The following is a 23,145-nucleotide window of genomic DNA, read 5'->3' as shown; positions in this document are numbered from 1 at the left end:
CACAATTATTTCTGCCTACATTAACATCCACAGAAGACATGAAAGTTTTTATTCACTGTTTTTGCTCACAATGTCAATTACCTCAAACAAACATCATGTCGTAACAAATACTGCTAGCTTTTATTTATATACATTTGAAAGCTGTGAATTAGCCCTCAGGGTCTGTGTTATGTAAGTAAAAGCATGCCTGACCTCTCCCCAGCTCCCAGAGAAATACAGTTTCCAAACAGGTGGTGCTTAATCAGTCCCAAGAAGTTGTCTTCACTTCAAATGTTGAATCAGTTTGGTAGAATTAGAGTTTAAATGTTCCTGTGATTCAGGACCCTGCTATCTCACTTCAGGTGTTGTTTAGACTCTACCACAATATAATAATTACATTTATTTCTTTCTGCTGTGGAAGAGACCTTTCACTGATGTACGTGATTCATTGTGTGCAGAATGTGATTCAGTGTGTAGAAATTAGACCCAAGTGACATTGCAGTAATTTTCCTAAACAAGAATGTCTGAGGTGTCTCTTCCAAAGAATTTACATAAGCAAAGCATGAAAAGTTTAGAGAAGATTCTTACTAAACCTTTTCCATCTCAATGAATATTCTGCAGCATTCACTGTTCCTTTCCTCTTCCCTTGTTTCCCAATGTTTCTTTATAATATCACAGTGCTCTAGCTCTAGTTCTACATCACAGAATTCATTGGGAATATTTTAGCTACTTTTGCAATCCAGTGTGTTGCATTTCGTAGCTGTAAGGAACTAGTTTATCTTTTTATATTAGGAAAATGGTAATAACAGATACCTTATGATAAAAATGATTTCATTGTGCTAAAATATATATATTTTTAAAAACAGGTGGGAAAAGCTCCAAAGGACAGATTATGCAGAAGGGCAAGTAATACTACTTTTGTCTAACTGGGGGGAAAAAAAAACACACAAAAACACACACCTTAATTTGAATACTAGCTTGTGATTTGTTTTTGAAGCTGTGAAAGTTTGAAACTTGAGATATAACATGACAAAATACTATTTTTCATGCATAATTATTAGTTAAAAACTCTTGGAAGGCAACTGATTTGCTCAGAAAATGGCGTGTATTAGGTGTGAGTACGTGAGCTACTAAGTCATCTTTAGAAATATGGTATTGTAAACAGCTAAATTGAGCTAATTTAAACTTTTCAAGATAATGGAAAGCTTTCTCTTTTTCTGTTGTTTCTAAATCTTTGTGCTTAGGTGAATGTTTATTTAGCTCTAAATATAATAGGCTAATAAACTGAGCTTAATGTGTTATGTCAACAACCGTCTTCTCAAACATATAGAACTATTACAGCCTGTTTCAATTCCATTTGAAACAATTCAAAACATACTGTTAACAGGATGTAGGTATGGGTGACACAGCAATGACGGCTTTTCTTGGCTGCTGTTCAGATCTTCTGCAAACATTGCTAGAGGTAAGTTTTTTTGTTTTTAATCTGTGAAAAGTAAGGAACGCATTAAATTTAATTTTTAAATAATATATTTATACTAGTCTCTGTGTTGTTCAGACAAATGTTAATATTCTCTTCTAGAGAATGTAAAATTATCTTAATTTCATAGCAAAGAACTTGTGATTAAAGCTGTGGTTTTTGCATAGAAGACTAATAGAGGTGATATTTTGCAACTGACTATGTGTGTGTTCCTCTGGTAGGCGGATGTTAGTAGTGACGAAATGCAGGCTCCTGTCCTAGATACTGAAGATGCTTGGATGTCAGTAGAAGGACCAGTATCAATAGTAGAACTAGCGCTTGAGCAGAAACGCATTCACTATCCGCTCGTTGAACACCAGTTTGTGTTATGTACAATCTTGTACGCTATTATGAGGTTTTCTCTGAAGAGTGTAAAGCCTCTCTCACTGTTTGATAGCAAGGTACGTCTTCTGAAAGCTGATATGCATACACCTACTTATTACTATCCTTCCTCTTGGTATCTGTAATATATGCTAGCTTTCGCTTCTTATACTGTTCATGCATGCTTTTATGACAGACATTTAGCCCACTGTGCTGTTAATGAAGTTGTCACCAGAATTCAAGCTGACAGACAAGCTTGGTGCTTTGTCTTATGAATGTAAGATTTGTAGTGACCTCAGATGCATGAAAATCATCTCCTTAACAATTAGTTGGCCTGAAAATTCTGCATGGTAAGAACACTGTATGACAGGTTTTTCTAGTTGCTTCGAGAAGAGCCAAATCAGAGAAAACATAAATACTTAAGTTCAAAATTGTTTTGTTGGTGTTGCTGTTGTATCCACTTTTGCTGATTATCATTCCAGAATTCTGAGCTTCCTGAGGAGAGAATACAGCTTGTCATTTAGATGCATATAAACAACTAAGAAAAAAAGGTTCACACACTCAAGGTTCCCATTTCCCTGTGAGCTTTGAGAGAGAATCCCTAACAAATCTTTAGGGAACATTGAGTGAAGTCTGAAAAGCAGTATTTAAAAGTTTCAAAAAACTTTTATTACCTTATTTCTGATAACGCAAGTCACTGTCTAGACTTGCACGCTTGTCACTTGCACCATTCCAGTATCAGTAATCCACTTCTACATAATTTCCTGCATCCCATTGGGTATTTCTCCTGGCTGTTCTTTCAATTTGGAGAAGGGCCCCACTACGTAAGAACAACTCTACAAAGATTTTTCTTTCAAAACAGCCATTTTTTTGTTTTCTTACTCCGTGTGTCAGTACAGAGCAGGACTGCCAGAGATGCTTGGCATTGAGTATGTCATCACTGGAGGTGGTGGTAGGCTGAAACGAGATCTGCCATATGCCATCATTCAGCGGTTTACCTGAAATTTGATTAATCTGTAGTCAAGGAGAATTTAATTTTAAGTGGAGTCAATTGATAATAATTGAAATGCATTTTTGTATTAACTAGTTTGCATTTCTTCCTGCATATCATGCTTAGCGTGTTAGTCTAGAACAATAAGCCAGGGAATAGGAAATAAATATTGACTTCATCTCCAGCTAGTAGCATATCAGGTACAAACATCTGCCCACTAAATTATGTAAGTTTGAAAGGAAATCCTTGAATAAGGATTGCATAGGCAAAATATTGTTTTGTTCTGTAGTTTTAACTTAAAATACTAATTTTCATTCCCAAAGAGAAATGGAAGATGCAGTGCAGTTTAAATGTAAAAAATGCTTCAGCTTCCTTGTATTGGATCCAAGTGAATTACTTTTCTTCACTTTTATCTCTGACGATTGTGTTTGGTTCTCAATTTTAGGGCAAGAATGCATTTTTCAAAGACCTTACTTCAATTCAGCTGCTACCTAGTGGGGATATGGATCAAAGTGTGTTATCCATACGGCAACAGGTAGGTATAAGTTTTGTACTGAAAGTTCCTAAACTTCTAAAATTTCAAATAATACTGAAGTAATTTTTACCTCTTGCTTTCAAGTTCTTGATCAAAGTTGTGAGTGCAGCAGTTCAAAAACTATGTTCATCACAAAAGACTAAAGAAGTCTCAGAAGAGGAATTGTTTCCCTTCGAAAAGGCAAGGAATTGGCCAACTTTGGCTGTGGATCTAGCTCAGTATCTTCAAATCTGTGAGGATGTGGTCAGAAGACATTATGTCTGTGAACTATATAGTTATGGGATGGATCATCTTGGTGAAGAGGTAATAATACCTTTTTTAATAATTTTACATTAATACAGCATTATGTCAGATACTCTGCTAATTACATTTTCACTTACTGAAGATGCCTGGAAGTGTTAGGCAAGTCTTGCCAGGCTCAAAAAATCCCCAGACTGAAAAAGTCAGAGGCTGGAGAAGTACTTTCTCTAAACCAGTAATCTTCCTTAGTTTGCCTTCCTTCCAACAGTAATCTGGAAACATGTCGGGGAGTTAGACTGTTGGTCTGAACTAGTACAACCTCTTTGTATTCAAAATACTACATTTGATATTTCAGGAATCTGTCCTTCACTTGTAATCTCTACAACTGACAAAATCTTGAGGTGGAACCTCTGGTGGAAGTCCACGAAGAGTTGATGAGCTATTCTCATGCATGTGATTAACAGAGATAATCGTGATAACAAATGTGCAAATTCCTAGTATGAGCTCTTAGTAAAAGAGCAGAGTAGAACTGAAACCTTTGCAGATCCTACTCGTGTAGGAATTAAGCTCTGAAATTAATGAGAATTTTTTTTTTCCCCCCTTTGGGGATGTTCTACTTCAATTTGACATGGATTGAGAAAATCTGCTTAAGTAGGCATCTTTTCTCTCATCTTCATACAAGAGAGGTAAAACTGCCTATAAAGAGAATGAGATCAATATATAGTTTAGACAGAAAAAAACACAATCATCTGCATCCTCTGATTAGAATTTTAGGAGGTTTACTGGTCCTTGGGTAGAAAATTCGTCACTTTTTTCAGCAGAAAAGCAAACAGAATTATAAGGAAGCTAGGAATATGTTGCTGAACTGTAAAACAGACCTCCAAATCATGCTAATCACTGTGTAAAGTACAGAGTAATTCTCTGTCTTTGTTCTCTCTTCTACTGCTGAGAAGCTTTTTAATAACATGCTTTCTTTACAGTGACAGGTAACACAAGAAACGGCCTCAAAGCCATTTTTCCTTCTAGTATCTAGAAACTTCTTTAGGTTTACCTTTTCAAGCCTGCAGATAGGTGATCTGTGTCATGCTCAAATAACACCTAATTCTGTGTATTTCTCTATTTTCAGGCCTTTCTTCAGGTGACTGACAAAGAAGTGCTTGCATCACAGCTGCTCATACTGGCTGGACAGAGACTGGCCTTTTCTCTACTTCATGTACAGACAAAAGAGAGCGCGGAACTTCTTGCTAGACTTCCTCCAACACTATGTACTTGGCTTAAAGCTATGGTAAGTTAAGCTCGATTTAGGAAAACCGTTTGGTTTACAAAAGGTTCTGTTTATTCAGACACAGATTACATCTGAATTGACCTTTCTTACTAATGGAAACGAGCTAGTTCTCATTTTATCTGGTGCTAGTTCTGTTCCACGAAAAATAAAGCAGCATGTCCTTGCATTGTTTTTTTGTAACAGAGAAGCCAGCAAATAAGTAATAAAGAAACTCAAAGGAGTAAAGTGTTGTGTGCTAGTTGATTCAGACTGTAAAGCTGATTTCTTTAAGTAGTTTTTGGAGAAAGTTGCTCAATTTTAACTCAAGTTCTATTAGCAAAAATAGGGGAGCTCTGGTAATTGGTGGTTCCTCACTCTACTTTGCACTGGTTAAGCCTCACCTCAAGTACTGTGTGCAGGTTTGGGCACCACAATACAAAAAGAACATAAAACTATTAGAGAGCCTCAAAGGAGGGCTACAAAGATGGTGAAGGGTCAGGAGGGGAAGACGCATGAGGAACGGCTGAGGTCCCTTGGTTTGTTCAGCCCAGAGCAGAGCAGGCTGAGGGGAGGCCTCATGGCGGCCTGCAGCTCCCTCAGAGGGGAGCGGAGGGGCAGGCGCTGAGCTCTGCTCTCTGGGAAACGTTCAGGTCTGTTTTTTTGGGTGGCCCCAACCAGGAGTTGTACTCAGTGGTCCTTGTGGGTGGGTCCCTTCCATCTTGGGATATTCTATAATTCTGTGGTTAGTTCTTGAGAATAAAACCAGCAAAATTCTACTTCTCAGTTGTATTTAATTTGTTTTTGGGAGTGATCCTTTCTATTGCGTTGTCAGGATGTTAAATGGCCCATGCGAAAACTAGATATTAAAAAGTCAAAATATCCACTATACCAGACTTCAACTTTTTGTGGAAAATGTTTCTAGGGCGTACCTAAATAACTCATTAACTTGACTGAATTCCGAGGGGTGAGCATGATGGGGCAAGGAAATAGGAAAATGACTTTTGTAACAACAACAGTTAAACTTCTCTGTTTCTCCCTCCAAAGGACAGGCACTCTGTTCCATAAACGCAGTGAGCCTTGCTGGTTTACACAGCATGACAATACGATTTGAAGACTCACTGGAGAGAACTGAGGGTGTTGGATGTAGAATTGCCCCTGGGACTTTGAAATACTTTTTTTCTGAAGTTGTAGTAAAATGTGTGCTTGTTTTGAAAAGGCTATTGACAATCTGTTTTAGTGGCAATATTCAGAAATCAGTGGCTCTGCTTATCCAAATCATAGGTGTGATGTTTTCCAGATTGCATGAATAAATTTGGTTGAGAATATTGTTTAGCAGCTTGAGGAGTCAGTTAAGAAGGCTCTGAGGGGCAAAATGATCAGTAGTAAAATTATACTTCTAGGTCAAAGCGTCGGCTTAATTCTCGGGTAGTAATCTGGTTTATACAAGACCAGCAGGGCATATATGCAGATCATCATCTGTAAAAACACTCTAATGCTGTGTTTGTTTTTTTTTATATAGGACCCCCAGGAACTTCAAAATGTAGAAGTGCCAATTGCTACAACAGCTAAACTAATTAACAGAGTAATAGAGCACTTACCAGAGAATCACGGGCAGTATAGCCTTGCTTTGAACCTGATAGAGGCCGTAGAAGCAATCTCATCATGACATCTTTGTTGGAACGGTTCTACTGTGTAGTGCTACAATGCATGATTTTACAGAATGAGGCTGAAATTTACAGAAATCAACTTTTGTGTGGCTTTTGTTAAACAACAAAAAGAACAATGTTACCCACCCCAGAATTTTGAAAGATAATTTAATAAAATTGGAGCGTATTTTAAATTCTGCACTAGTAGAAAGATGTTTAGTTTCCAGTATACTTGTCAATATCTGAAATGCTTTATTTATTTGACTTGAACGCTTTTTGCTGTAGTCTAAATTGGGTATATTCGACAGCAGTTTTAGTCTATTTACAAAATCACATCTTGTGAAATTCTGTATTTCATGCTAGCAGTAACTGCTACAGTTACAATTTTCCATGTATGATTTATCGAAACAAGCTGTAGAATTAAACCTGAGGAAAAACTTCAGTCTCATAAGTTATCATGTAAAGCCAATACTGCTTTTTCAGAAGATAGAACGGGTGTGGGGCTCATTCCTAGTAACTGTGTTATACATGACAATAACAACTGCACTAGACGTAGAATGAAACGTGCTGGGGCCTTACGCAAAGGGAGAAGATCCCATGTCAGACTCAGCTCGGAAGGGAGAACTCACTTCTCCAGACACAAAGATGGACCCATCTTTTAGTCCAGTTTCAGTTTCCCAGCATTGTCTCCAGGATGTCGGGCTTCAGCTAAAACTGGATTTACAACCCTCTCCTTTATTATTAAGCTCTGCTGAATCTAAGTAGGTCAAGGAATGTCTTACTGTAAGATTGTTCCCATCTTATCCTTATAGAAGATGTAGTATGCTATAGATCTCTGCACATGTTGACTTGTAGTCAAAAATTGCTTAAATAGTTGACCCAACTTCACTGAAGCTCTACAGTACTGAATACCTTAGCCTTAAAAAAATAAAAACAACCAAACAAAAAAGAAGCAAACCTTATGTATAATACCTGCAGGGAATTGCATAGTGAGTATCTTCACTGTTGGAGTGGTATTAAAAATTTATCTTGCATCATTTAGTAGTTTATTTTCTACCTAAAGGAAAGCCAGGAAAGATTGGTGTAATAGTGGTGTAAGCTGTTTTTTGTCTTGAAGTCAGTTGAAATTACTGTCTCCATCTTGTAACCTGCTCTTCTTGCATTATATGTAAGAACATATTCTGCCTCGTTAGAGACGGAAGGTGGTCTTATCTTCCTGGAGTGTGTGCTGCTGTCACCTTAGGGTTAGATTCCCCCCAAAAAATGGTCCTGTAGGTGGCTTTGTTCTATATAGACTCCTCCATCTGTTCAGCATCCCCTTTTATCACTGCACTTTAATGTAGATGATGAGGCTTCCTGAAGCGTTTTGATGCCGAGTGTTATGACACCACACTCGTACAGGAAGTCAGTGACTAAAGAATAGTTACAAGTTCTAGTAAGACTAAGGGGCTGGTACCGGTCTGCCTTTCAGATTAGCTCAGTCATGGAAGTAAAATTAAAACGGCTGTAGGGGAAAAAGGGAAGAATGCAAGATCGGGCAGTGACTGTACCACCTTTCCTGACAGCACTTCAGACTTCTGCAGAAACAAATCTGTGAGAGACTCGGTCATCATGAAACCCGAGGAAAAAAAAATGTGTCTTAGTTGCATTACATTCCTGTATCCTGGTACAGCTGTGTAAAGGATTTTACTGTAACTAAATTGGTCAGAGCTGACACCCAACACCAGTCAAATCTGTAATGTATTGTAAGTAATATTCTGTATATAGTGCTATTTTGTCTAATTTGCTGTGGATTTGTGTAAATTGATTAAATAAAATTTGAGGTTTCATTGTGTTTGTTCCTTCTTTTTAGTAGGTAGTGATGAACACCTTTTCTTCTTTCTAGTTTTCTAAATTAAATGCTCCAGGATGGAGGACTGTTTCTTTGAGGTTCCACAGCAGTCCTTGCTGCCAGTATAGACGGACACAGTAGGTCTTACGGTGGAGTTTCACTTAAATGAAAGTGAACTTAGAGAATACAGATTAGTAAATCAGAACAAATAAATCAGTTACTTTAAACCATCCTTTTTATTAAGCTGAAAATTGATATACACAATTAGTTATATACACATATGGTTCCACCCAAAGCACATGATAATTCTGCTCCGGCTGGGGCTTAAGCATATGGGGTTCTGTAGTCTTCAGTACGTAGACCTTTCAGATAACCACCGCTTTTACACACTTCAATACTTATTATGTTGGAGCAGCTCGCGCAAAGGCATTTCATCCTCATGTGCTTCCTTTTCCAGCAAGGACTTTCAGGCAGCGTGGGCAAGGAGTGCTTGAGGAATCAGAAGTGTACCTCCTGCAGCGAGGGCACTTTGCTTTGGCAGTAGGTAGGGCTATAACTTTATATGAAGATTCTTCACGAATATCACCACCTGTAAAAGAAAGCACGATTACTGAGGTCATTAAGTGCAGGTGTAGTTAAGAGTATTCGGTTCTACACATGAAATAAACAATCAAATAGGTTGTAGTACAGAAAAGATCCAGATACTGCACAGAAGCATACCTGGAATAGTTCTCTTACCTTCCAAGTTAATCAGAAAGGTCCCTTTGATAATGTTTGCATCTGTAGGTATTTCTTTAGGTAGCTCACTCAGCAGGGTTGTTTGGGAAGCCATCATTATTTCATTGAGCTGTGAAACACTAGAAGATTCTTCAGCCTGCAATGCCTGTGGAAGAGAGTTAATTTTCAGACTTGCAACCTGTGTTTGCTCCCCAGCATCCTCCTGCTACCAAAGGTTAAAGCAAAATAAACCACAATTATTATGTATGTGATTGCAATAGTTGTCACAGCCTTGTCAGGAAGAGCGCACAAGTTTTATACACCCATGTGCATCTGTATAAATATATGCATATAGAACGTATTGTTTAAAACCAGCATCAAAATTGAGGTCTGCTGCTGCAAGCTCTAAGATGCTCCATTCTTTAAAATAAATGCTAAGAATAACGAAGGCGGCTCCTCATCAGCATGGAAGATTTGAACCAATAGTCTAATTTACTTGCTCTGGCCAGGAAGCAGACCTCCCCCCCAGCCCCTTACACACGTGAATGGCAGCATTCAATGTTCCCTGTTCAAATGTGTTCAGGTTACTTCGACCCTCACAACAAGAAAGCAGATTACTTTGGAAGATCACTGCCAGCAGCACTAGAACAGGTATTTTTCGAGCCGCGTTGCCCAGGTCAGTGTGGTGTACAGCACAGTGCAACATGTTCAATAATAACTAGGTGCTGGGGCAGAGCACGCCCTCAGCACGCAGATGACAGAAAGCTCAGAGGAGTGTCAGACACACCAGATGGCTGCACTAACAGAGGGAATACATCAGGATAGAGAAATGAGCTAGCAGAAACGTCCTGAAGTTCAGTGAAGGGAAATGCCACGTGTGGCCCTGGGGGAGGAATAACCCCAAGCACCAGCACACAGCAACAGTCAGCTTGGCAGAGAAAGCATCCCCATGGACAAGCTGACCCTGAGCCAGCAACGTGCTCTCGCAACACAGACCAACAACAGCCAGTACTGCCAGCAGGTCAAGGGAAGTGGTCTGAGACTTCTCTCTGCTCAGCCCCGGCAAGACATCTGCAGTGCTGGGTCCAGTTCTGACCTATCCCATTAAACAGAGACGTGACCTTACGGAGCGAGTCCAACAAAGGGCCACAAAGATGATGAAGGGACTGGAGGGAGTATCTCACATGTGAAGAGAGGCTGAGAGAGCTGGGACTCAGCCTGGAAGAGATGCCTCAAGATCTTGATGTATGTAACTATCTGACAGGAGGGTGTAAAGAAGATGTGAGTCTCTGTCCTTGGAAGCATTCAAAACCCAGATGGACAGGGTCCTTGGGCAACCTGCTCTAGGTGACCCTGCTCGAGCAGAGGGGCTGGGCTATACAATCTCCAGCAGTCCCAACCTTGACTATGCTGTGATTCTGCAATTTTTTTATGGTGAGTACAAAGCCACAGACTGAAGAAGAAAGTTTACAGAAATTAACATTTTTTGCACAGACAACTAATTCTAAGTTGCGAATTTACCTCCATTAATTCAAATAACAATCCCGGCTCAATTACAATGACGACTTCATATTCCAAAGCATTCTTGCCAGAGATGGACCCAAGGAAAGAGTCTCTCATTGCACATGCACCTTCTATTGCTTCCTCAATCCCAGGTTTCTTCCACCCTGAGCTTGCATTAATCCAGCCAGTGCGAAACACACCCTCTGAGTCTTGAGAGCAAAGCAAACAAAGGGATTTTTAATTTAGTGTTTTTCTATTCAAGTGTTTATTAAAAGAATGAAAAAGAATGGCTTATCTCTGTATTTGCATTCTTTTCAACTATGCAATTAAATAGTACGTTAGAAGAAGTCCTTAGAAACTATACTCCTTTACCTTTCTTGTAAGGGATGTGTTGGAAAACCTCCTCAGCCAAGTGAGGAAGAATTGGTGCAAAGGATCGAACTACTATGTCTAAAGCCTCCGCTAGCACAGTTTGACACGAACGACGTTTAGGATCTTTTTCTTCTTCACAGTAGAGCCTGCAAGACAGAGGTAAAATCTGCTAAGTATTATCTTAGTATTTCCATGTTATCGTTGTTACTCAAGAACCATACTTTAAATGGAATGTAGTATTGTGCACCCTTAAAGTATAGTAGTCTGCCCTAGCTTGCCTAAGGAAAGCTTTTCCTAATTTCCAATTTCCTAGACAAACACAGTGATACAGGTACAAGAGTATTTGCATGTGCAGTCACATTTTGTCATAGGAAAGGAGACTTTGTACATGGCATGTTAATTTACTTCACTTGTATAGAAAATAATCTTTTCTATTTCAATGGGAGGTGAGCCTGTAGGTCTGTTAGCCCTTTGTTCTAGTTTATCTATAAAATTTAGTACTAAGGCTTTCCTGCTCCTTTAGGTGCATTCTGGAAATCACAGATCAGTGTGATCTGATCAGTATAACCCCCAACATCCTTGCCCTATGATAAAGCCCTTTCAAAACTTATAAGGCTATCACACTAAATCTGTGCTTAAGGTCACATCCTTAGGATTTTTCAACAGTTTTTAAGATCAGTAAAAAGACATCAAATTGCCTAGGTAAATGCTAAAAAAAACCCTTTCCTGTAAACTCACGAATAACGTAGATATACACATTTCTAGGTAGAAATACAATTTCAAGAATCTATCCTTAAAAGGTAGTTTTAAACGTGTACAATGCTTGATTACCTTTCAAAATGACTCAGTACCCCTAGTGGACAGAATGTAGAAACACAGAGATGACAAGCCGACAGCAGCTAAGCTTTCACTTGTGGACGTTAGTGTGCTACAGGACAACACAGAACTGTTAAATGTTCCCAGAGGTAGCTGGATTCACTCAACATTTGCTTGAAGTGTTACTACCTCCATCTCAAAATGATTAATTTGGTGTTTTTCCCCCCTTTTCCATGACTTTCAGGCAGCAGTAATGAACTTACCTGTCTTTGATTATGCTGAAATAAAAGTTAGACAAGTTTCTGGAACAGAATGCTTGCAATAATCGAACAACTTTGCTATAGTCATATTCTTTGTATGCTTCTGTAACCTGGGAGAGGGAGAAAAGAGAGAGAACAGGGTGCTGATTTTTATCACAAAGCATACAATGACTACCCCTGATGAACTTGGTGAAGCTGTGATGAGTGAAGGGAAGTCTGGGAGATTTATTTTTTTTTTTAAGGTTGTAGGAGGGGAAAAGTGTTAATTCAATTAATTAGTTAGAAAAAATAAATCATTTCTATTCAAATTTGAGGCAGGGCAACCCCAAACATTATGTCCATACTTTCCCATTCAGCAGAATGGTTCCAAATGACATAAATTACTAAATTCTGGAATACAGCAGGTAAGTTTTAAGTTTTAAAGATTAAGTTTTAAGATTAAGTTTTTGGTTTTGTTTGTTTAGCTCCTAACTATTTCTAAAGATTTCTAATTTCAGGTCTTGGGTGGGGGTACATGGGAAAAACAGGTTGATGTCAAAAACAAGTTGAGAATGTTAAAAACAAAGCCTTCCTCTCCGAAATTGATGTGTGCTAAAAGAAGTACACATTGCATTAAAGAAACCTTAGTGATCACAGTTTGCTTACTGGATGCATACTCTTTACTCATACACTTAAAGCATGTTCCTTAGAGTCTATACCCAGTCAAAAGCACTGCACATACACGTATTCATCTAAATAAAATTTACCCATACCTTGCTGCCGTAGTCTTGCAATAAATGTAGCATGTATTGATCTACTATGTACATCTCTGAAGGCGGGATGGCATCAGTTTCTGGATTGAAGTCAGCCATATTTCCCAGCATGAAACGTAGTGTATTCCGAAGCTAGGAGCAGACAAGACAAACTAAATATTGATGGTTTGCACATTAAATAAAACACAAAATGATGATATCCTATCATGAATTAACTAAATTTGGTTGTTTTTCAAATTGATTGGTTGAATAATTACAAAATACCATGAAGAACATATGCCAAAAGGACCTACAGAAATTGTGAAGACTAGATGTTACCTAGGCATGCTGCAAAAAGCAGTCTTTTCATTAGCACACTTTACTGTTTGATCCACAGATGTAAAGAGCAGTAGCACCTACTTAAATGAGTTTGGAAAAGTCATTTTTAGTCTAAACATTGTAAACCTTTGCAATGCATTCTACTCATCTGACACGAAATATGAAGAGGACTCGTTCTCAGGATGAAGAATATTAGCATGTTTGGTTCCGTAGTGGGTTTACATGGCAAGGTTTTGGTAGCAGGGAGCCATAGGGGTGGCTTCTGTGAGAAGGATCTAGAAGCTGCCCCACGTTAGATAAGGGCCCCGCTGCTGACCAGAGCCAAGCCAATAAGCGATGTTGTTTGCACCTCTGTGAGAGCATATTTAAGACAGGGGAAAAACACGCTGCGCCACACAGCAGCTGGGAGAGTGAGAGGAGTGAGGAACAGCCTTGCAGGCACCAAGGTCAGTGAAGAAGGAGGGGGAGAGGTGCTCCAGGCGCCGGAGCAGAAGTCCCCTGCGGCCTGTGGTGAGGACCATGGTGAAGCAGGCTGTCCCCCTGCAGCCCATGGAGTACCATGGTGGAGCAGGGTTCCACGCTGCAGCCCGTGGAGGAGACCACGGTGGAGCAGGTGGACCTGCACCAACGGAGGCTGTGGCCTGTGGAAGACCCCTGCCGGAGCAGATTCCGGGCCAGAGCTGCAGCCTGTGGAGAGGAGCCCACGCAGGAGCAGGTGACCTGGCAGGAGCTGCTGCCCGTGGGGGATCCGGGTTGGAGCAGTTCGCTCCTGAGGGATGGACCCCGTGGTACGGGCCCATATCTGGAGCAGTTCTTGAAGAGCTGCTGCCTGTGGGCAGCCCACGCCAGATCAGTTCAGCAAGGACTGCATCCCGTGGGAGGGACCCCACAGCACAGGGGACGAGGGTGACCGAGAAGGAGCGGCGGCGAAGAAGCGCTATAGACTGACCATAACCCCCATCCCCCCATTCTCCTGCACCACTCAGGGGGAGGAGGTGGAAGAGGGTGGATGGGAGGGAAGGTGCTTTTGGTTTCTTTCCTTTCTCACTTCTCTAGCTTGTTAGTAATAGGCAATAAATCTTACTATCTCCCTATGCTGATCTGTTTTGCCCATCACGATAATTACTGTGCAATCTCCTCATCCTTATCTCAACCCTTGAGCCCTTTTCATTGTATTTTCTTCCCGTTCCTCTTTGAGGAAGGGGAGTGAGAGAGCGGTTGTGGTGGAGCTCGGCCGCCCACCCGAGTAAAACCACCACAGGTTCTTACCTTGTTAATATCATCTCTTGCAGCATTAAGTACCACCGGCCCAATAAGCACCTCGGTAAAAACATTGGATTCCGCTACCCACCAGCGGAGAACATCAGCACCATAGGGGGGATCCTTGGTGTGATCCTAAGCAGAGATAGAAAGGCACACTAGAAAAACTGGTGTGTTTGTGAGAGGGTCATGCAGCATGGCGAACACTGCAATTCCACGTTGTCAGTGCTGTGAATGTATCTGCAACAGTGCCCAGAAGGCCAACGTGTTTGGAGGCCTTCACTCCTCTTTTAGCAAGGTTTACTCTTAACCCAGGACTATTGCATGTGCTCACAGCAGTTTGTGTATGAGCAATGCTGGAACTCAGGTAAGTTAAGATAAATTTATCTTATATATTGCCTTGAATCCTCTGAATACCTGACATTAAAACATCAATGTTAATATCTGAAGATTATATATTTTTTGCTTCATACTGTTTTCAGTTCTGGAAATGGCTTCTCTCCTTGAAAGAACAGGAACTATTTGCTGTTTTATTGAATCAGATAAATAAGCCTTTGAAGCCTCAGAAGGAGCAACAGCAGGTCTGGGGAAGGAATAAATTCACATGAATAAATTCCCTGACCCCTGAATGAAATCAAGTTCCCTGAATCCATAACCAGCCCAGGCTGAGAGCAGGCAGGCTGCTGGGATGCAGCCCCTGTTCTGACTGCTGCATTGCTAGGCCCAGCTTGCAAGTGCCAATCGATTTGAAAGCAATGCTTACATTTTTTTAAATCCCACCTCCCCATCACTTCAGCAACAAAGTTCTCAAATAAAAAAGGAACTATCTACATCCTCTAAATATTTTTTTTTTCCTTAGCATAGAACAATTTTTAAGCACTTACAGTTGACATAAAACAACCCAAAGTTTTTACTCCAGCCAAACAGAATTGCAATGTAGCCAAACTCTTTGGGAAAGCTTTCTAGAGTTCTGCTGCAAGACGGCTGTATAGAGAAATACATGCCACGAGACAGCTGCAGAATCTGGCGGTGAAAAAATTCTAACAAGTAATTCTAAGAAACACAAGAGTTTGACTTACTTCACCTCCGTTGACTACCACATCAGGGTCAACCACATTGCCAATGGATTTGGACATCTTTTCACCTTTCTCACCAAGAGTAAATCCATGAACTACCAGAGTCCTGAAGGAAAGATTTTAGAGAAGAAAAAAATCTCACCAAAAAATCTATGTTAAAAATACATTTCCAGTGAGGATATGTGTAAGTGAAAACACTAAGAAATCTTCTACTTTGGTAAACCTGAGGCTTCATCTGTAGAGTTCAACCAACCAGGAATATACCATCTAAGTAGCACTTATATCTTCCTTTTCCCCATTTCATTTTACCATGTGACCAATACATTGTTAACAGATATCCAGGGCACGTGTTTCAGATGTATTAAAAACTAAAGTATTGTTTACTATTTAAGCCAATGTATTTCTTAAAATTGCACTGCCTCCCTGCAAATTTACTCATACTATCCTCCTCTATGTTTTTTGTCTTCAAGGGGACAGGCAGTATGTCACAGTTATAAGACATGCACATGGTAATTCTGAATGCCTTATAGCCTAACATTCATAGAGTCATTCAGGTTGGAAAAGACCTCCAAGATCATCTGGTCCAACCATCCCCCTACCACCAGCATCACCCACTAAACCATGTCCCTAAGCACCACGTCCAACCTCTCCTTGAACACCCCCAGGGACGGTGACTCCACCACCTCCCTGGGCAACCCGTCCCAGTGCCTGACTGCTCTTTCTGAGAAGAAATGTCTCCTCATTTCCAACCTGAACCTCCCCTGGTGCAACTTGAGGCCATTCCCTCTAGTCCTATCACACCTGCCAATGGTCATAAGTGATTTTCATACTGTATCTCCCATAATAATCCCTTTGATTATTAAGCGAGAGACAGCTAAAGAACAGACCTGTAAGACCTGTATTTGATTAAGTAATAGGATATAACCTGAATGACTAAGAAAACATCTATTAAGACACAAATTTTTTAAACAATAAATCCATTACAATCTAACCCACAAGAAACTTCATAATGAACATTAAAAAAGTCAGGTACATGGTAACGTTTTCATTTTTCTTCTTTCTACACTACTGTCCACACTATCACAAGCCAAATATTTAATAAATGAACTAGTGACATGTTTGCAATCCATGCACTTACTTAAACGGTGCTTTTTTCCTTGTTGCCACACTAGTTAATAGCGAGGACTGAAACCAACCTCCCAGTTGGTCTTTTCCTTCAAGGTATGTATCTGCTCTTTGTTCTGTACCTTTAAAAATAAGAGATTTGTGAGAGTGTTTGTTTCAGATATCAACCGCCTGTAACTCTGAACAATTAAATACTTAAAAGAAATTATTTGCAAGTGATTACTAAAACTTATTCTGCTCTTTAAATCCAGTAGATTTAAATTAGATTTACTGTTATAAATGGTGTATGGTTACTCGAACATGATACCAGTGATTCATTAGTATTACAAAGTTTGTTAAAATTCAACACTGGCTGAACTCCAGAATTTAACAAGTAAGCTTGCTTTCCTGTGAACAGAATAAAAAGTTATGAAAGCAGAAGCTATCACACTCAGAATGCTTCACTCAAATTACTTTCCAAATACTCCTAATCAAACTGAAGGATCTAAGAAAAGATCACATACTTCAGAATTAATAAAAATCTATGCTACAACCTGAAACTTCATCAGTTGGGAATTACTCAGGATACAAGTCACAGATGTAACGTGACTGACTAGCCTGTGTCAGGTATTTTCAGAGGAGACCAGGAAGCTTTCTCTGTGACCGCAGCTCACCTGTGGCAGAATTTACATTTCTGGTCACTGGTGTTCCAGGAAGGTTAAAAAATTTCAGGAAAGTGTTCAGACAACATGGGAAACAGAAAGCCTGTTGTGTTGTGTGAGAGGGCAGTCTGGAGGAGCCTGGCTTGTTTAACTTATCCATGTGAAGGCCGAGTGGAAATATTACTCTCTATAACTGCACACAAAGAGGGACAACTCTAGCTAATGAATACTGTTGTCATTGGAAAAGAAAAGGAAAAGGAGCAAGTATTAGTTAAGTATTAGTTGCACATTTAAAGCATTGCACATTTAAAGCAGAAGAGCAAAACCAGCTTTCCCACAGGGCTGAAAGAGGGCAGCAAAGCTTTTACGGCTTTCCTGGTGGAATTCAGTCACTGTATGAAAGGGTGCAAGATTTGTTGACTCAACTAGTCCCTCCTAGTCTTAAACAATCCCAGTCCTGGCCAGGTCACCAGCAGAGTGAGAACAGAATAACGCAGAGCACAGCAGAACATCCAAGTCACAGAGCCTACAAGTGTGTAACACTGTATTGGAAGAATGCAGGATTCTAAAAGATGTTGGTGTAATTTTCCAGATATTCAGATAAAAATTATTTCTTTTTAATCTTTTATCAGTTTTTATCTTATAGTTCCTTTTGTCCTCTGCCTAGGACCCCTAAGACAATGCTTCTTTCTGCTGTTGACACACTTGATTTATTTGTTTAACTTAATGGAAGTTTCGATATTTAGATCCATCCTGCAATAAAAGGAAGTTCAACATTACAAAGGTCAAGGCCATGCAGTTACAGCTACTACAGGAAAAATGCGTGGGTGGATGTAATGGTTTTTAACGTGTTTGTTTATTTCTTCAAAAAAATCTACAAAGAATTTGGGTTTTAGAAGCAGAAGTAAGGATCGGTCTTTGTATTAACAGACTGCAAAATTACCTGTGAGAACAAGATTTTAAAAAAAGAATACTTGTGGCTAGGAAGAAAATTATAGTGTAAAATCTGTAACAAAACAGCAGCAACACATTTGTTGTAATCAAAAAGTTGCTGTAAATAAGAAATAGCTAGTTTCCTACACACTGTTCTTAGAGAAGCGACATTTTCAGAGCAATGACAAGATGTACAGAAGAGAAGAATTTAAACAAACAACTGATTACAAACAGCAAATTGTATTGGTCTTTTTTGACAGGAACGAGAATGTCTGGCAAGCTGGCTAATGTAACTTGCATGTTTAATGGGGGCCTGAACATTTGATCTCTGTAAAACACAAACATAGCATTTGCATATACAAAGACTGCCTTTCAAGCATACTGGTAGCTCCTCTTCCTCAGTTTTGTTAAAGTTACAATGGTTATATATAAATTACTTAGAGCAGCGCACATTTCTTTCTAAATGGAGAAATATGTTCAACAAGCCAGAAGAGACTTCCGTTGTTTATCTTACACTGAATTGTAGTACATAGGTCATTAAAGAGAATTACAATTTATGATCCTTCTGGTTTGGATTTCAAGATTCTGTATCTTTGATCTTACAGACTTTGACTTTTAGATTAAACGTATTGTATTTTAATGCCAGGAATGAATCAGCTAAGATAAATTCAAGTCTCTCAGTCAGCACAAAAGTTTAAACACATAGATAGGTAAGTTGTAAAATAGTCACATTCATTTGGTTAAATATTAGTCAATAAGATAGGGAAAAAGTTATGCTGAGAACCACCATCACTGCAACTCAAAACTAGGGGTAAAAAGCTGCACAACTTTTGCCGACAGAAGATTACACACCAATACAGTTCAGTGGGCATTTTTTTATATGAAAATTACCATTGAAAAAATAGTAATCTCAAGTTTGTAATACACTTGGTACTCTGCCCATGAGGAAAATTATAAGATCTGTAAGATAATTTAAAGACAGGAAAGAATTCTCTGAGAGATACTCCAAAGACAGCTACTGAAATAAGCACCATCAAAAAGCTGGACAAACAAACAAAAAGTCTCTGATACCACAGAACAGGGCATTTCAAATTAGTAAGTGCTTTAGAACCAAATTTTGCCTTTACCAAACCTTTTTGTACGCAGTGTATTAGCACCAGTAACACTTATCTCACAGCAGCGGTACCGTGAAAAGGAATTTATTCATAAACGAAGCATTCACACTAAAATTTTAACGTTGCATGACAGAACGTGGAAATGGTTTCTTTCAAACAATATCTGAAGCATGTGTAGCAAAAATAAATGGGAGTAGATCGCACAACAATAAACTGTTCAGTGAAAATAGTGTTATGCAAACATAGCATTAATGAAGAAAAAAGTATCCCCAGAAAACTTTAAGCAGCAGAGATCTTTTCTTAAAGAATTTTACAGTTGTGTTCTCAGTGGTGTAAGCTGTTTATTACGTAATTTACACACGCTGTAGTTATAGTTGTCCATTTTTAGGCTCGTGACTACAGTAACTAAATCTTTGATCTCAGAGTGCAGGTCACACCTCACTGTCACGGTGCCAGTGCAGAATGGCACAGTAATCTCAACTTTGGTCAATTTGTCAGTTAGCTGGAAGTGGTGCCCTCGATAACACTACTCTGCAAGAAGAAAGATAACTATAATTTAGTGCAAAAAGAGCAACTTGAGGTCATTTCCCTTGGAATTATGCACTACCTGTGATAGGAAATGCTGCATGGCAAGTCTGAGAAATACTACCGTACCCATGCGGCTTATGATTTAGGCCGTTGAGGCTGCTGTCACCGAGCAATTCCTTTAATCCATTCAAAAACTTTATATTGCAGAGTCTCTCCGCTCTCTCTTCCCCTCTCCCTTCCCAGCCTGCCCTATTTTTTGAAAGCAATCTGTGTGACCAACAGCTAAAGGGATGAATTTTAAAACTGCTACATCTCATTTCATTAGTGTTTTGCTCAGACAGGTAGTTCCAGTCCTGTGCAAGCTCAGACCCAAGTTCCCCAAGTCACGGAGCTGACAGCAAACTACTTGTTCTTGTGAGACTGGAACTGGCAGGAAAATCCATAACGTTGTTTATTGGTTACTGGCAGAAAAATTGTGGATTTCTAATTTTCAATAACTTGAGTTCACAGTACAGCACAACAACACATTAGTCACACAGTTTTAGTCATCTATTATATCTTCAGGTTGTCCTGAAATCAACTCATGTGCTGCAACCCTTTAAAAGAACCACTGCCATGCATGACTCTGTCCTCACCAGGCACGCAGTAACTGCTGTTATCGCTGATCTCTTACTACAAAATTAATAGGCAGCACTTCACAGGTAGCATGCCAGCTCCCAAATGCCAGCGTGCTTTCATGAGTTTAAACCAGAGGAAGTTCTTCTTCCTGTTGTGACAATCACTACAGAATTTTGGATTTCTCCATCGATTTCATCTCCTCCCCCCACGAAGTATTTTGGAACGGAATCCCACCAGTTGGTCAGTTTGCAAGCCTTGCCAATTATTTTTACTTACATAGGAAGAAGTTCTGAAAAAAGTTTTAAAATCTGGAGTATATTGAGAATAAAAAACTATTAATTCAACAAATTCTCTCGCAAATTGCATTCTTCATAAAGGTTAAATTAAATCTATTATTTTATATGAATCTCTGGCTCTGTACTTCCACTTCTGGCAGTGTCTGGGAGCCTCAACTACACAGAACAAAAGGTAACTCAACTTTTTGTGGCATTTCTGAAGATAAAGAGGCTTACGAAATCATACTGCTTGTTAGTCCTTCCCATAGCTGGGCTACTGCAGTCATGTCAGACAGCAAAATAAGAAGCCTCATACACATCAAGTCCCAGCCAGTTTCATGAAAATACATGAGTAGATAGAGAAGAGGCACTTTTAATGGTATAGTGAAGGAAGATATCTGGTATTGTGAAAGACATTTATTAGACATTATAGAATCCATATGGGAGCATTATACAAATTAATCAAGGGTCTTGATTCTGCTATTGCTTATTAAACACAATGTCCTTCCTTTATATAGGATTACAGATACTTTTTGCATCCTGAGGTGTTAAGCCATCAAGGAATGCAAGGATGTAACTGTGCACATAAAATACCACTACTTCCTAACTTCTTTCAAAAACCAAACCAGAAACTTTTTTTTAAAAAAAAAAAAAAAAAAAAGATCATGAACCTTAATGTATGTAAAGGTCTTCCAGAAAATAAATGTTTGCTGATGGTACTGTTGCCTGATCATGTTGCTAAGAAATAAAACCCCTGGTACTAACGTGTTTTATAATTCAACAAGATTGTTATCACACAATTGTGTACTGAGGGTTTAAAGTCCAACAGACTTTATGCATGGGACCAGACTCCTCCTTTAGAAAGGACTCCTGACTTTGGACTATTCTCCAGGCAAACAGAGTGTTCTAGATAGACAGATAGATCGATACGTGCTATATCGTATATATTACCTGAGCTGAATGCAAAATCGCTACCAATTTTTCTATAATAATGTTTTTCACTTGTAGCAGACCTGCTGAGTAGCAACTACTGGTTGTTGGAACTATAAATAACATACAGCAAATAAAATATTTTAAGCAACAAGATATTGATTTAGTTACTGAAAGTAATCGGAAATGAAGAAGTACTCTTGTATATCCATGTTAAAATGATTAAACCTTCTTAGATTCAGCTGTTGATCTCAATTTTGTTCTGCTTCAAACAGAATCCTCTAGCACAAACTGAAATTTATTACTGAAAAAATAATTTAAAAGTTACCAACTAGCAGTGAAATAACTTGGCTATTTGTGCCATGAAATTTCTATAGAACAAATATGTTCTCATGAGGAGTTTCATTGTATGCCACATGGCAAGGTCAGAATAGCGTATTATAAAAATCTCAACTTCAACTATACTGTATATGAGCTTGCTAACATTAAACCATAATCTTTACGAGCAAAAGCAGCTTTACAAGAAGTCACAACCAGTTTGTTGCTGGCATAATCTGACTCAGTTTTGCTGATACCAACAGCATCATGTAAAATAATTATATTTTGTTCTCCAAGTATTATAAAAGAAAGATCAACATACTAATACTGTACCTTCCAAAACATGAGCCCAGGAAGTTCCACTATCGAACCAGATGTCTAGGACATCCTGTCCCTTGACATAATCCAAAACATCGTGACCACCACCAGCCTATTGGAAAAACAATTATTAAAAAATGCAAATAGAATACTCCATATCATCAGTGTTTTTCAAAGCTAGAAATAAAATATATTTCATTTCTAGACCAGTTTTGTATAGGTTCTGCTACCAACTTTGTGAGGAAAAAATAATTCAGATAATTTTTCACAATTGTTCGCAGATAATTACTGATGAAAAACCCAAACAGAACAAGAAAAAATTACAAAAAAAGAAAAGAGATGGCAGAGTAACACTGCAGTTTGTTAGCTTACAAACACAAATGTAAAAGGAACAATATAAAGATAGGAAGAACTAAATACAAATTTAGATTTATTTTCATTACAAAGACTCAATATATACTTGCACTCATAATTTAGTTATGTAGGATGTTATTTTCCTCCTGACCTAACAGGAGGAGGTTGGAGATCTCAGCCCAGAATTAATGGCACAAATTGGATTCTTGTCACATTTAGGTATCATTTTCTGAATATTCCTTTCACAGGATACATTCTCATAAAGGCAGAGGACTGAAAAGGATCATGAGAATATACAAAGGTTTTATATTCTCATCACTGAACCATCTCTCAAGCACTTTCCGTATTTAAGTAAAAAAATTACCTTTGCTACAGCCTCTTTTGATAATAGTTGTTCAATAGGAAGGGTCCACCATGCATCTGTTCCTTGCTGCTCCACTATTTTGATGACATCTGTGATTGTTTCACTGTTTAGCAGAGAAAAAAGGATTTATGAATTGATGATTTAACCATATCTTTCTACAAGTATCCCAGATCCAACGCGGTGAGATATACTGAGAAAGAGATTAAGCTATTTAAACCTCTGAGTTTTC

At 38.9% G+C, this 23,145-nt stretch overlaps 2 protein-coding genes across 3 annotated transcripts in view; one reads left to right on the top strand and one right to left on the bottom strand.

The window, feature by feature from the left end:
• The window catches only part of RAB3GAP2 (RAB3 GTPase activating non-catalytic protein subunit 2), a 58,076-nt gene extending 49,755 nt beyond the window's left edge, over window positions 1-8,321 (top strand). For both annotated transcript variants that reach the window (XM_080583703.1, XM_080583702.1), the window contains exons 29-35: window positions 846-881; window positions 1,367-1,441; window positions 1,678-1,896; window positions 3,253-3,342; window positions 3,427-3,645; window positions 4,709-4,867; window positions 6,366-8,321. In XM_080583703.1, coding sequence (XP_080439829.1) covers window positions 846-881; window positions 1,367-1,441; window positions 1,678-1,896; window positions 3,253-3,342; window positions 3,427-3,645; window positions 4,709-4,867; window positions 6,366-6,512 — 945 coding nt within the window. In that variant the 3' untranslated portion in view covers window positions 6,513-8,321. The remainder of the gene's footprint in view (window positions 1-845; window positions 882-1,366; window positions 1,442-1,677; window positions 1,897-3,252; window positions 3,343-3,426; window positions 3,646-4,708; window positions 4,868-6,365) is intronic.
• A 219-nt stretch (window positions 8,322-8,540) lies between these two features.
• The window catches only part of IARS2 (isoleucyl-tRNA synthetase 2, mitochondrial), a 28,885-nt gene continuing 14,280 nt past the window's right edge, over window positions 8,541-23,145 (bottom strand). Inside the window, exons 13-23 of the mRNA XM_080583704.1 lie at window positions 22,917-23,019; window positions 22,214-22,310; window positions 16,536-16,644; window positions 15,401-15,503; window positions 14,331-14,456; window positions 12,744-12,875; window positions 11,995-12,101; window positions 10,916-11,061; window positions 10,562-10,752; window positions 9,062-9,206; window positions 8,541-8,912 (exon numbers count right to left, since the gene is read on the bottom strand). Coding sequence (XP_080439830.1) covers window positions 8,761-8,912; window positions 9,062-9,206; window positions 10,562-10,752; window positions 10,916-11,061; window positions 11,995-12,101; window positions 12,744-12,875; window positions 14,331-14,456; window positions 15,401-15,503; window positions 16,536-16,644; window positions 22,214-22,310; window positions 22,917-23,019 — 1,411 coding nt within the window. The 3' untranslated portion in view covers window positions 8,541-8,760. The remainder of the gene's footprint in view (window positions 8,913-9,061; window positions 9,207-10,561; window positions 10,753-10,915; window positions 11,062-11,994; window positions 12,102-12,743; window positions 12,876-14,330; window positions 14,457-15,400; window positions 15,504-16,535; window positions 16,645-22,213; window positions 22,311-22,916; window positions 23,020-23,145) is intronic.

The sequence above is a fragment of the Anser brachyrhynchus genome (assembly GCF_964034855.1).
Source record: "Anser brachyrhynchus genome assembly, chromosome: 3".
Lineage (NCBI taxonomy): Eukaryota > Metazoa > Chordata > Aves > Anseriformes > Anatidae > Anser > Anser brachyrhynchus.
This window is presented reverse-complemented; position numbering and strand designations above follow the sequence as displayed.